This window comes from Desmodus rotundus, chromosome 2 (assembly GCF_022682495.2).
Source record: "Desmodus rotundus isolate HL8 chromosome 2, HLdesRot8A.1, whole genome shotgun sequence".
In the NCBI taxonomy this organism is placed as follows: domain Eukaryota; kingdom Metazoa; phylum Chordata; class Mammalia; order Chiroptera; family Phyllostomidae; genus Desmodus; species Desmodus rotundus.
In genome coordinates this window covers 97082621-97097535 of record NC_071388.1, presented here as the reverse complement: position 1 = coordinate 97097535, position 14915 = coordinate 97082621, and the positions used below count along the sequence as shown (strand labels likewise).

The window sequence follows — 14915 nt, the reverse complement described above, 5'->3', positions numbered from 1 at the left end:
TGAAAACCTAACCTCCAGTGCCTCAGAATGTGACTCTACTTGGAGATAGGATCTTTACAGAAGTAATTACATTAAAAGGAGGCCATTGGAATGGGCTCTAATCCAATGACTGCTCTTCTCTAAGAAGAGGAAATGTGGACACAGGCACAAAACAAAGACCATGAGAAGACACATGGTGCGATGGCCATCTACAAGCCAAGGAGAGAGGCCTAGAAGAGATCCTTCCCTCCCAGCCCCAGAAGGAAAAACCCCACTGCCACCTTGATCTCAGATTTCTAGCCTCCAGAACAGGGTGTTGATAAACTTCTGTTGTTTAAGCTACCCAGACTGTGGCATTTTGTTATGGCAGCTCTAGCAAACTAACACAGATTTATAAAACAAAAACAAAACAAAACAAAACAAAAAAAACCCTGGGCAATGAAATAAGCAGTTGCGCTGGGACTAGGCTCACTCTGGCCTCAACACCCCAGAGCAGCCTCATCACTTCTCATCCTTATGAGCAATCCAGAGCCACTCTAAGCCTCCTGAGCCCAGCCCACAGCTCCTAGCCAGATGGCAGAGGAGAACTTTAACAAGATGTACCTACTCTATAGCACCTCACAATAGATCCATTTAAATGGCATATTTTATGGTCAAGGTTATTGAAGGGCCTTTTAAAATACTGAACTGAAAAAGGTAGCATGAATCTCCTCCTTCCCAGGGAGCTGAAAATCTGGCTCATCTTCAATACCCAACATCCCACCCCATGTCTGAGGCAAAGAGGTGTGGCACCGGCTCCCAGCATGGCTGGGAGGGATGGGCCAGCAGTGGCAGCAGGCACACACCGGCCCAGCTATGGCACTATTAGGGGCTACCTTGCATTACTGCCATGGGACAAGAGCATCTACAGAATTCGAAAGGCCCAGACTGCAGTCTTTGGTTTGTGCATGCACCTTCATGAGGAAGACAGCAATTTCAGTTTTCTGGAATTGTATGTGCCTTCAGAGGTAACTGGGGAGCACATATTCAAGAAGTACATGGATCTGGGGTGCACTGGGATATGGTACCATGAGCGGATTGTGGGAACCCCACCCTTTGAGAGTACTGAGGTACACCAATGGTTTCACCACCTCGGTGTCTGAGCCCCAGACCTGATCTTCAAGAGCTCTTGCATGTCCCTTCTTGGACACCCTGGCCTGCGGTCACCACACCCCTCAGCCCATGACTTGAGTTCCCACAGTAAACAAGAAAGATGCCTGCTTCTGCAACCTCATCTGCCTTCCCTAGCCTCTGCCTTTTTAATGAAAAGATGAGAGGACTCTGCTTGAGCATTAGACTTGAACAGCATACATGAGTAACTTTGCTCTATTGGTCATATAGGGAAACCCTCTTCCATCAGAGAATTAAGAGTCCCATTAAAAGAGCATTGTATATCACAAAGCAAGGCCCAACAAACACCAAAGAATCGATGTTATCCAGATATTATCTAAATAAAATGTAATAAAATTATTTAAAAATACATTTGGAGATTTAAAAACCCCTTTGGGTTAAAGAATAATCACAAGGGAGACTACCAAACATTAAAAGCTAAATGACAATAAAATGAATACATATAAAAAACTTGAGTGAAGTAGCTGAAGCAGCGCTGGGGGTATGCACAGCCTTGAATGCAAATTCCAGGGGAATCAAGGGAAAGACAGATTAGGTAAATGAATTGTGTAACTCAGAAAGTTGAAGAAGAACAATGCAACAACTACCAATAAGATACAGGAAAAGAACTATAAAGGAAGTAGTTGAAATTAAAGAAAACATTGGAATGTAAATAACATTAGCATCACAGTTGCTTAAGCCAAACCTCCTGTAGACCTGTCTGACACCTCCCTTTGTCTCACACCTCCCTACAGATGGGGAGTAAATCCATCCTGTTGACTGTCCGCTGGGAGGGAGACATTCATTCAGAGTTAAACCACTCTCACTGCCTACACAAGCCCCCCTTATCCATGGGGAATACCTTCCATGGTCCCCAGTGCGTGCCTGAAACTGCAGACAGTACCAAACCCGCTATATATATATGTTTGTTTCTAATGATAAAGCTTAATTTATAAGCAGAGTAAAAGATTAACAATAATAACTAATAATAAAATAGAACAAACAATAGACTGTAATAAAAGTTATGTGAATGTGTTCTCTCTCTCAAAATATCTTACTGTCCTTTACTCACCCTCCTTCTTGTGAGGATGTGAGATGGTACTCCTGTGTGATGAGATGGAGTGAGGTGCCAAGATGGAGGACAATTTAAAACTTATGAATTGTTTATTTATGGAATTTTTCATTTGATATTTTCTGATTGCAGTTGATGGCAAGTAGCTGAAACCACAGAGAGCGGAACCGTGGATAAGTGGGGGACAACCATGCACTGTTACCTCCTTGGTCCAAGCTACCATCATCTCTCAGGATTACTGCCATGGCCTGCAGCTGTTTTTCCTGCCTTCACTCTTGGCACCCTTCAGTCTACTTGCAACACACTAGCCAAAAAAGTAAGTCAAGTCGCATCATATCTCTGTGCAAAACCTCCAAGGCATTTTATAATAAAATCCAAGATTGTAACTAAGGACTAAAGCCCTAAAGGGTCTTCTTAGCTCTTCCTCCCAGTTGGAGTGTCTCTCTGCAGACATCCACATGGCTAATTCTTTCTCCTCCTTCATGTTTTTGATGTTGAACTTCATCTTATCTCTTCTCACCACCCTATTTAAATTGCATCCTGCCTATACTCTTCACCCCAGTTCTTTCAATTTTCCTTAACTCGACCTATTTATTTTTATTGTAATAATCACCTTCTAATATACTATGAAATGTATTAGTTTACTACTAAACTTTTGTATATTAATTTCCCCACATTAGAATATACTTTTAGAAAAGGCAAAAATTTTTGTCCATATTTTTTTAACTCTACTGCCTAGAATAGTACTTGCCATACACAATAAACACCAAGAGCTAGTTCTTTGAAAAGAATAATAAACTAGATGTAATTATGATAAGAAGAATAAGAAAAAAGGAAACTCACAAGTAAACAACATAGAAAAAATGGGATATAAATACATTAGATTTTGAAACCATAAAAAACATGTTTATATACCCACCCAAATATTTAAAATACAGACATTTCCCTAGAAAACGAATAATGTCTTATAAAAATATAGCTTACTGAAGCATATTCAAGAAGAAAAAAATAAAAGTCAAAGATAAAAGTGTAGCACAGAGGAACTGAAACAGTACTTTTAAATCTATTAATCAAAAAAACTCTACCAGGTCAGGCAGTTTTAAAGAGACCTCTTCTTCCAGTCCCTCAATTTCCGTTTTATGCACACACTGTTCCAGAAAATAGAAAGGGGGAGAGAGAATCCAAAAATCATTCTATAAAACCAACCAAAACAGCAAGACAAAAACAGAAAGAGAAAGAGACACTAAAGGCCAATTTCACTATTAAACATAGACATGAAAACCCTAGATAAAATATCAGCAAATCTGAATCAATCAAGGATAACAGAACAAAAACACATCATAGCCAAGAAAGGTTTAATTCAAGGAACAAAAAAATGGTTTAACATTAGAAAATGTATTATGTAATTCACATACAAACAAATGAAAGAAAAAAACCATATGCTCATCTTAACAGATGTAGGGAAAAAACCCAACACGAAATTCAGCACCCAGCAGTGCTTAACCTAAGAAGAATGTCTAGCAAAAGCCCATAGCCATAATTACACTTATTGGTGAAACATTAGAAGCATTCCACTCAGATCTGGTAACAGATGAGAATGTTTGTGATCACTGATCCTGTTACATATTGCACCCGAAGTCCTAGTCCTAGGAAGTGAAACAAGACAGTAAAATGGTATGAATTTACAAAGTTTAAAAAGAAAAAAATTAAGAAATTTCTTTCTTAAGAAATAAAGAAAAAGGGGAGAAAAATTTGCCAGTGTTTGCAGATGATAAAACTGTGGATCATTCAGAACGGAACATGGTGCAGTGGATCATGCTCACCTACCTCCTCCCTCCAACCACCACTCTAACCAAAGAGTAATGACAGGGCAATGTCAAAAGAAAAAAAAGTCTCAGACAATCTGAAATATAAAAGTAATATCCCCATACAAGAACAAGAATAGAAATGCAAATGGCCCCGGATTCCAGGTCTGGGAGAAGGCGGTGGCTGTAGGCACTAAACTGTCAGATCCACAAGTGCTCCACGTCAGGTGTGGGAGACCAGCCTCTGGCCGGCCCGCCTATGGTAGCCCGCGGTGCAAGGGTCTCCCTAACTCAGGAAAGGAAGCTAAAAACAAAATCAATACAAACAAATAATAGCTATTGACTTTTTTCCTGGGGCTCTAGCTTTGCTTCAGGAGGCAGGATGGAAAGAGCTGAGACGTGGACCCTGCTGGAGGACAGCATCTGACGATAGGGTGGGTGAGAGAGAGAGTCGGAGACAGAGAGAGGCCAAAATCGAACTCTTCATTGAAACATAAAATGAAATTAATTTACTGTGTTAGTAGTCAAGGTAACATTATATTTTGTGGTGGCAGTGACTAAGAAGGGGTACCGAGAGGATTTAGGGTGCTATGAATGTTTAATTGTTGATCTTGATGATGTTTACACAGTTGAATTCACTCTGAAAATTCATTAATCTGTGCAATTTTCTGTACATGTGTTGTACTTTAATGAAAAGTTTATTTTAAAAAGGCTACAAGCCTTAAGAAACTCAAAGCCTCCCTTTCTGAGCTGTAATTCTTACATAATGAGCATTGCCGTTTTCATTCGGGCTCTGTGGCCTGCAGAAATATCTGCTTGATTCATTTCACTCGCAAGTATCTTTGTACTTTTACATGAATATATAAAAAAAGAATGGCTCCAGCAGTCCTATTACTTTCCTTTGATGTTTTTGGTAACGATGGCTGGTCTCGGTTTTTGGACAGTCCCACCATACTGCCCCCAGTCTCCCTCGTGAGATGTGTCTGAGAGCTGTATTGCACACACTGTCTTCTCGCTGCCTTCAAAAAGAGGTCAGTCACCCAGGTTTGTGGAATGAAGGGAAAAACACATCTTCTGTTAACCCCCTTTTTGCCCGTCAAAATTTCATCTTTTCAAAGGGAACCAGTATGCCTCTGCTTTGTAGTTTTGGTAGTTTTAATATAGAAAATAGTGTGCGTATATTAAACCAATTATAATAGTTCTCCCACAGAAAATCAAATAGTATGATAGATTAATCTGTGTGGCTTTGTGAATTTTATTTTTTATTTTCTGTGCCCCAATCTTCCTATTTTTTTTTTCTATTTAGAAAAAAGAAATTTGGCTGGGTGTCTTTGTTGTTGTCACTGCATCTATTTATCTTTATAAAAACTTATTATGGTTTATTCGTTAGGTATAAAAATGTACTTAGGCTGATTATTTTTCTATGGCTGGTCACCATCGGTGAGCTTCAGATTGTTACCCAGCTACTAAAAACGGTTGAGGGGCTCCTCTACGCCCTATGTCAGGAGTTGGCAACTATGGCCACAGGCCAAATCAGGCCCACCACTTCATTTTTGTACACTCAGGAGCTAAAAATGGTTTTTATATCTTTTATTGATTAGAAATCTAAAGAACAATAATATTTCATTACACAAAAATTATATGACACTCAAATTTCAATGTCTATAAATAACATTTTTATTGCAACACTAATTTGTTTTCGAATTATTTATGGCTGGTTCCTGCTACAATGGCAGCGTTAAGTAGTTGCCACAGGACTGCATGGCACACAGAGTCTAAAATATTTATTATCTGCCAGTTTACAGAAAATGTTTGTTGACCTTTGCTGTATGTAAGGTATCTGCATTGATTAAGATCAGGAATATTTCAAAGAGAAAGAGGTGTGCCAAACAGGAAATAATGCAAAGGGCTGGATATTGTCATTATGATCATAGAACTCATGACTTCCAAAATATATTGGAAATTTACAAAATAATGTAGTTGACATTTCTGCTTATATGCAGGTAATACTGATACAGCTCCAAGAATGCACACACCATGGTTTGGATTTTAATCATTTCATTTTAAAATAATGAGAATGATTACTCAAACCACACATTAATACTATCTTTTTACCCTCACAGCCCATCACTGTTTGGGTTTTTTTCTGTTCTGGGAAATAAGTTTTTATCATCCTTCTTCATTATTTCATGAGAGACACTGGAAGGAATTGTTTAATGTTCAAAATTTAGAAAAAAATAATTTTAAAATTGTTCTTCTCATGACTGCAATCAACTGGATTTATCGCCATTGAGGGATATCAATGTTTCCAGATATTTCAGTAGAAAATTTCTGTTATTTTAATTTTTATTTATTTTAAACATTATTGATAATAAATTTATTTTTATAAAACTCATGTTCTTTTATAGTCTTTCCAATGTAACGATAATACCTCTATCCTGAAAGCTTCTATATTTCTTACCAGAGCTAAAATTCCATTATTCAGTTTGCAGGCCTAATATTAGATATTAGCAAGTTCATTTGGATATTATTTCATTGCTAAACATTAGTTCTAACTTTTTCACAAAGTCAGATTTGTATATTCCCGATGTCAGTTTAGTTAAACTGATGTTTCCTCAAGGACCTATGTTCCATAGCATATTCATAATATAAACAATAAAGGTAATAAAGAATGTCTAAATGATGTGTTTGTGAACCTAAACGAAATTAGTATAAACATAACCACATTTCCCTTCCCAAAGTGTTCATTAATTTGATTTTTAAAAGTGTATATTGATTGTGTAAAGATGATGTATTTTCTAAGGCTAGCAAAACAGAGATAATTGTATGTCAAAAATGACTGAAAAGCAGAGGTAAACTTTCTTGCATATGGGTAAAATCAAGGCAAATGGTACAGGCCAAAAAGAATTCTTACAATCCTCTAGATATTAAAACAGTAGAAAAGTATTATTAATTTTTTTGTACTGTCTTAGGTTTTTATTCTTAAAAATTAACTTTGGAAAATAAATGGTAATGCTCACTCAAATTGTTTTGAAACTATATTTACATTTTTATAAAAAATAAGTCATGACCACAAAAGGCATAAAACTTGATTTTCGTAATATTTGTGCCTAAAATTTTGTGGTTTTTTTTTCAACATGGTCCAAATTACTTTAATTCAATAAATCTTTTCCAGTGTCTCTTATGTGCCAAACACTGTATTAGCCTCTGAGGAGGATAGGAAGTTGTTCAGTGTGTAGATCTGGTTCTCAAGGTATTCACAGTCCAACAGCTGATGGACGATTAGACCGTGTCTCCATGGCCAGAGATATTAGATGGGGTTATGGGGAGAAGGTTGTAAAGTGGCAGTTTGAGATCTGATTAAAGGGAAAACACCGAATAACATAATTATAGTTTGAACTTTATTCTGTACTCATTAAAAACTTTTGAGAAAATGGCAATTATGATTGTGGTTGTGCTTAAAAATAGAAGAAAAATTTGAGCAAGTTGTCTTTTGCTTTATTTGTTTGGTATTGTTGTGTTATTTTTCTCCTTTGAGCTACTATTTTCATCTTTGTTAAGTAATGGGGGGAAAAGATCAAACTAATAATAGTAAATATTGTATATTAATAACAGTTTGACATCACCATTATCTTATTCTTTCTTGAAATGTTTTACTGCTATAAACTGTTGTTATAAACAGACTTTTGAGTAAACATATCAAACTGGAATAATTTGATGTCAATGTTCAGGGATTTAACAAAAATAAAAATAATGATTTTTAAAATAAATAAATAAATGGCCTACAAACAAAATGCTTACATACATAGAGTTCAAATGTTTATAAAAACAGTCAACAAAACCAGTAAGTGGATCATTAATTCATTCCAAGTGAAATAAAGTTTAAAAAAACCTTTGACATAGATTTTAAAATAAGTATGCTGAGAATATGCAAGAGTCAAAACACAGAGTACAATAAATCATGGAAGCAAAAATAGGCATAAATAATAGAATAATATTTATAAGAAAAAATTAATTAGAAAATTGGAAATAAAAAAGAAAATCATTGAAAAAATAAGTCAACCCTATGATGTCTAGTACAGAAATAAAAGAAACTTTTTAAATATAAAAATGCAGTTAAAAAGTACACAATAAGTGGAGAGGCTCCAACATTATTCACCTCATAGTTGTTCTCTAAAGGAAGAGAATGGGGGAAGAAGCAATATTTTGAAAAGATAATTGCTAAGAATGAATTCACTAATCAAAAATTGTTCTTAGGATAATGAGCAAGATAAAAAATAAATCAATCTATACTAGGCAGACATAGTATAAACTGCAGAACATTCATGATAAAAACATATTCTTAAAAATTACCAGACAAATGCACTTGGAAACTAAAAAGAGATGGATCATTTTCTAGAAAAATATAATCTACTGAAAATTATTTAAGAAATAGAAAACCCAAATAAACCTACTAGCATCAAAAAAACGGAATTGGCAAGCAAGAGTCTCCTCTGACCCTAAAATCCACCAGTGCCAGATGGTTTAATCTGAGAAATCCACCAAGCCTTTAAAGTACAGATAATCTTTATTGTATAAAAACTGTTTCATCCTGGCTGGTGTGGCTCAGTGGACTGAGTGCTGGCCTGTGAACCAAAGGGTTGCCAGTTGGATTCCTGGTCAGGGCACATGCCAGGGTTGTGGGCCAGGTCCCTGGTGGGGGACATGCGAAAAGCAGCCAACTGATGTTTCTCTCTCACATTGGTGTTTCTCTCCCTCTTTCTCTCCCTTCCCCTCTCTCTGAAAACTAACTAAATAAAATCTTTAAAAAAATTAAAACCAAAAAAATTAAATTAAAAAAAATTTTAATATGTCATAACCAAAGGATTTGACCCTGGTGATCTTAGTCTAATCGGACTAGTCTGTAGGATTTAGAAAAAAATATGAGAGATTATCTTTACAGGATGATTGCTTAAGCAAGACAACAGAAGCAAAAATCATAATAAGAATTAAACAATGGTGTGATATTATTTTTCCTACCAGATTAACAATGTGAAAAACATTTGCTATTACAAAATATTGGCAGAGAGGTAGGGAAATGGTTATGTTCACATACTAATAAATAGTTATAACTTCTTTACAGGGCAATTTTTCTCACATTTATCAAAAATGTGTAAGATATAAGTTCTTTCAGATCTAGAATAAAGTGTATAAACAGCCATTTTTTTAAAAGCAAGATAGGTCTGTGTGTTGATATGGAATAATCTCTCTCCCTGTCTCTCTCACAGACACACACACAAATATGTATATATGGAGGTCATTTTATACACATACACAAATAAATGACACATGAAACAAGGCAGCACCTTTTAAAAGCAACCCACCAATGCAAGTAGTAAATACATTCATGCAAGCTGAACTTTGGAGCAGGGAAGGAGTGCTGAGTAGAGGAATGAAGGGTTGCAGGGGAGATATGCATCACGGAAGCTCTCGGAAGCTGTGAAGAGCTGAAATGAATGAAAAGGTAGGAAGAGAAACTCCAGCCAGAAGGAAGACCACAGTCTAAAGCTGGGGAAAGAGAATTAAATGTCTTGTGGAGATGACAGAAAAGCAGTCCACTGTTGGGACTAGGGGGATGGGAGTTTTCCAAGGGTGCAGCCACTGCTGGGGCAGGCAGGGATTTTCACTAGTTGGAGAATCTCAATGCCACAGGAGAGTTTCGATCTGCTATATTAAGCACGCAGTGGGTGTGGTTTTTAATGGGAAAGGTAGAATGCAAATGGCATCTGAGGGAAGTTGTCTTAACCATCACTCAACATTGGCAGAGACAAGTTATCAGTGTTCTGCCGGGAAGGATGATAAACCTGAATTTGAGTTGAGTCAGTGATATGAAAAAGGATGTCGCACAAGCTCAGTGACATAATCTTTAGCTTGGAAAATTTTAATTTTAATATTAGATATATCTTGTAATGGTGAACATTTATCAGGTAAAAATGTGTAACAACTTGGAATTGATTATATTTTATTTTTTTACAATCATCCTGACCTGTGCAAGGTGAAAATGAATAATGAGGGTTTTAGAACAATTAGTAGAACAACTAGGGGAAGTTGAACTTTCCTGACTTGAGAAAGTGCCCTGATTACCATCATTGCCATTATGATGGTAGGGCTTTTTCTCCCTCTTGTGAATTCATCTCAGGAGAGAGGGCTTTTAGGGGTTCTTCCAAAGGTTAGCACTGCATATGCAATGGTTTGAGAAACAGAATCATTCCACCCAACGCCTGAGCCCCTGATTTACCTGCACTTCCAACGCTGAACCACAACAGGAGCCCCCACGACCAGAAGAAGCATCTCTCCCAGAGGCCTAGGCACATGGCTGAGCCGAAAGTCTCAGAGCTGGGGTGACATCACGTAGCCCAGACGATCACAGTCTCGCACACCAAATAACTACTCAGGTCTCACTAATAATTAACCAGCCTCCTGACCTGTAAAAGAAAAAATAAACTGCCTAATTGTTTAACTACCACAGTTTTTCCGTTTCTTCTTCTCAGTAAAAATAAATACACTTTTCATTTTCTTTTCTTTATTTTTTAAAGCAGGGGACATTGAAACACATTGTCCTTCCTCTCTGAGCCAAACATCATCAGGAAACTATTTCCTGTACCTCTCCCACTTCCCATTATAAAATGTTAGTAAAAACCAAAGCAGAAGTCTTTCATCTCTAGGTAACTACAAAACCCTCATTGTACTGGAATTATCTGTGGATGTGTTTGTCTCCCTAAGAAGACTCTAAGCAATTTGAGGGCAAAGATCTTCTCTTTACATTTTTGAATCCCCAGTGCCTACCACAAGCTGAGCTAATAACATGTGTTTAGTGTACTACATTTAATGGGCAGAATGAAAGAAGACAAAGTTTGCCTCTAGAGAGTACTAGTCTTTCAGAGAGTCTTGGGGCTAGAAGTGAAATCCAACCATTTAGGAAGAAACGTTCAACTTCTTGAATTCACAAATAATGAAAGTGAATAGTAGAAAAAGAAAATGACCTTATGGAGACACTGTTGCAATAAGTGGTAGAGCTGGCCTGAAACCAGGGCATTTCCAGTGTACTTGTGGCTTCTTCCACCCAAAGGATTGTCAGAAACCACAACCAGCTAGTTCAGGCATGCCTGGGGACGGGGGAGGGCAGGGCACTTGCCCAGCTCCTTAAATTGTAACGCTTCAATATGATGCAGAGAATCTGCTTGCAGGGCCAATATCAAAGTTTCTGGGCAACAGCTCTATGAAGTGAGTCCTGTCTAAAAACATGTTTCACACAGTTTTAGGGCACAGAGAAGTTAAGTAATTTGCACAGGGTCATGCAGACTTGAGATTTGAAGTAGGACAAGCTAGCCCAGGGGACCATGCTCTGAACCACTGTGCCAGACAGCAACAGTCCCTGAAGAGGCTTTGGTACCATGCCAGCGTGGCTGTTCCAGGCCTGCCGAAGATGAGGATAAGATGATTTTGGAGGGGCTGGCCCTTGCTTCCCCTCATACATATGATCCCGCTGATCAAGCTTTGCTGCCACCGGGAAGGAGCATGGCAATAAATGGGGCTCTACTGAAGGCTGTTCTAATGTCAGAGACCAAGTCAGGTGTATTCATTCAGGTACTCAGAGCAGAAGATGCCAAAATGGGACTAGATGGGAAAGAGAATTATTGGATAACACTTGTGAAGAATGAGGGGAGTAAAGAAGACAGGGAGAGCCTTTAGACCCTGTTGCAGGAGAGGGGGAAGGAAAGCAAATTACACAGAAAGAGTCTCGGACTGCCCCAAAGTGCCTAGAACGTTCCGGCCAGAACAACGGGGAATCCTCAAGATGAAGTCTCCTGTCACAGCTGTCTAGCTCAGTAATGAGCCTGTATTTGCAGCCCCACCCCCACTGAGTCATTAGCACAGGTCAGCTTCAGCACAAGACAAGAGGGGTCCAGAAAGGCAGCAACTGTGGCCATCAAAGGATTAAGCTCCCCACAGCAGGAGACTGGGGGCTGCATTTTCGTGGCCACCTACAGCAAGGCCAGAGTTGGTATGTCAAGCCAGTTATTCTAGCAATTGCCTATCTGTGGCATTAATACCAGTGACCTTTTAGAGAGCACTTTCCTTTTCACATTCATAATCTACTACAGTGCTCTCCAAGTGGGGATGGAGTAGTCCCATCCATGACCACCTGCCTTAGAATCCCCCAGGAACTTGGAGTACTTTGCTGGACCCATCCCCAGTGAGAATCTTCAGGGCTGGGCCCAGGACTCTGCGGTTCCAGAGGCTTCCTCAAAGAATTATAAGCATGCTAGAACCACTTGTTTTCTGTTAATTCTTACTGTAGCCATTTCCATTTTACCAGTGAGGAAACTAGGGCCCAGAAAGGACAGTGGCCTGGGGAACACTGCTTGAGAGCCAAGTGTAACCACACAGACACTTCATCTTCAATATGACCTTTTCTCTTTTCTTTCCTTTTGATTCAAACTGGCTTTGTCCGGGACCCTGACTCACCCACCTCCTTCTCCCTTGCATGTCCTCTCTTAATCATTAAGCTCTTGGGACAATGAGGTTCTGTCCAGAATTAAACAATCTTAGGAACAAAACCTTGGGTCTCTTAACCATAGAGACAGAGTTTCAGTCAAACTCGAGATAACACCTAGACTTCAGTTGTGTTTCAGGTCCAGACCTAGAAAAGCAGAACGACCTCACCGACCACACCCTCCCAAAACTGGACAGAGTGGTGCCATGGTTGACATCAGGACCAGAAGCAATGACCAACTACCCCTACCCTAGGGCCAGCCAGTAAGTAGAGACCGCAACCCTAACTCTGTTAGTTACCATGACTAATGATTTCTTCCCTATATAACTCATTCCTTAGAAGCCATTGGGGAGCCAGGTCTTGGATCAGTCGCTCATCTGTACTTCCAGGTTGGATGCCAATTCCTTAAATAAACCTTTACTTTCTTTGCTGCAAACTCCTGTTTGTGTTTGATTGGACTTTGAAACGTGCAGGTGAATGAATCACTCTAGTTGGGTAATACAGGAAGTAGGGTGACATATTTTAGGAATCGAGGATAGAGACCTTTCTACCAGCAGACACTGAGGGAAACACCAATTGATTTTCAGTGTATGTGTTCTGTCTCCCCCAAGGAGAATGTCGGCCTCAGGAGGGAAAAATTCTGGGATGATTTTCTCACTGTAGTATCCCCAGTGGCTAGCACAGTGTCTGTCACATAGCTGTTGCTCAATAAATATTTGCTCAGAGAAGGCATAGCACATCAGCTCCTGGATTCGCAGCTGGTGTGGAGTAGCAAACACCAGAAATCCCATCTCACCTCAAATATTGCCTCCACTAGAGTGGTCTCCAGTGGAAATCACCCTGCTGGAGAGTCACTTGTTTGCTCAAGGTCATGTTTCCCAATTTCATTCATTCAGGTTCTACCTTCCCTACTCCTGCCACATCCACTTACCACCTGTGCTAATATGTATTTCAAGTTTTCATTTACATGGGCATTGATAATGAGAGGTGATTGCCCATATATCATCCAAACTGACAGGAAACACTAGTTTAAAGTACAAGCCTCTATCTGCAGCTCTGTAAATCAGGGGAACACAAAGGTTCTTTTTTTGATTCTGTCCCCAATCTCCAGACAACCTCATTGAAGGCTCATGCTCTTTGGATGTTATAGGTGAAAGTCCAGGGTTCCAAGCCCAGAAACCCTGAGAGGGGGCACTAGCCTAAAACCACCTAGCTAGTACAGATGATGATGACACCAAGGCCCAAAAAGGTGTAGCAGTGAAGGGGGGGAGGACTTAATTGTTGGAAAATTTTAGTTTTAGGTAATAGCTAATAAGCTTAGTAATCAATGTATGTAAAAAGCTATTGTTTCAGAAACTGAAGGGATGACCCACCCTGACTCCAGGAGACCATAAGCAGTTCCATCTTTGTGCCAAGGAGGACTGCAAGCAATTCAAGATGGTATCTGAGCCTTCGTGCTCCAGGGTGAGACGCCCACCACCCAGGACACAGATAAAGACTACCGAGAAGGACACAGATGAAAGAATGCTGCAGCTTTTTATCTGACTAACATTTTCACTGAATTCCAAACCCCTTACCTATACTTTTCTTCTCCTTATAAAATGGGTCAGTTTAAAATGGAATTTGAGATGGTCTGTTAGGGTATATAACCCACCGCCTTCACCAGCCATCTGAGTAAATTGCCCATAAAGATTCAATCCCTATCTCTGCTTTTTGGTTCTGGTGGGTGACAGGCAGCAGGAACACAGGCTTTTTTGGTTACTGTAGGAACCTTAAGTGAGGCAAGTGTAATCGGGCAGAGTAGGGAGAGAAGTCTACATCATGACCCAGGCAATGGATGGAGTCTCCTTGGTGGCAGAGGGAGAGGAGGCTCTTTGAGAAGAGAGGAGGATGAAGATACTCTGTCCATTTCAGTTGTACCTGGGCTCAGCTCTGTCCCCTCCCTACCCTTGTTCCAAACATGGATCTCAAACACACAGCTAGCTTTCCTCTTGAACTTACCTCCTAGTTGTGGGAAGGTGAAAAGAGGGCACAGGCTGCTGCCTTCACGATCTCACTCCTGGGTTTTATTTTGGCTTTGTCTAAAGAAAAATTTCAGATTACAGCTAATTAGAGGGTAGTAGAGGGTGTGCAAAGAAAAAAGGCTTTGGAGATATACAGTTTTGGGTTTAAATCCCAGCTCCATCTCATCCTAGCTGAGTGACTTTGGACAATTGGTGACATCTCTAAGCCTAATTTCTTCTTCTGTTAATGGGCTGTGCTGAAGTGCCGGGCACACAGCTCTTCTTCCTTCTCTTCTGTTTTCTTCTCCAAGTGGAAAGAGTCTCACCTACTCCCTGGATGTCACTTTCCCAACCACCAAACCCCAAAGGTG

At 39.3% G+C, this 14915-nt stretch overlaps 1 protein-coding gene across 2 annotated transcripts in view; it reads right to left on the bottom strand.

Moving 5' to 3' along the window:
• PLA1A (phospholipase A1 member A) overlaps positions 1-10454 on the bottom strand; it is a 31501-nt gene extending 21047 nt beyond the window's left edge. The window contains exon 1 of one of the 2 annotated variants that reach the window (XM_045185904.3): positions 10283-10454. In XM_045185904.3, the coding sequence (XP_045041839.2) occupies positions 10283-10358 (76 nt within the window). In that variant the 5' untranslated portion in view covers positions 10359-10454. The remainder of the gene's footprint in view (positions 1-10282) is intronic. The other variant, XM_024577919.4, reaches the window with a different exon arrangement.
• Between the last annotated feature and the right edge of the window lie 4461 nt (positions 10455-14915).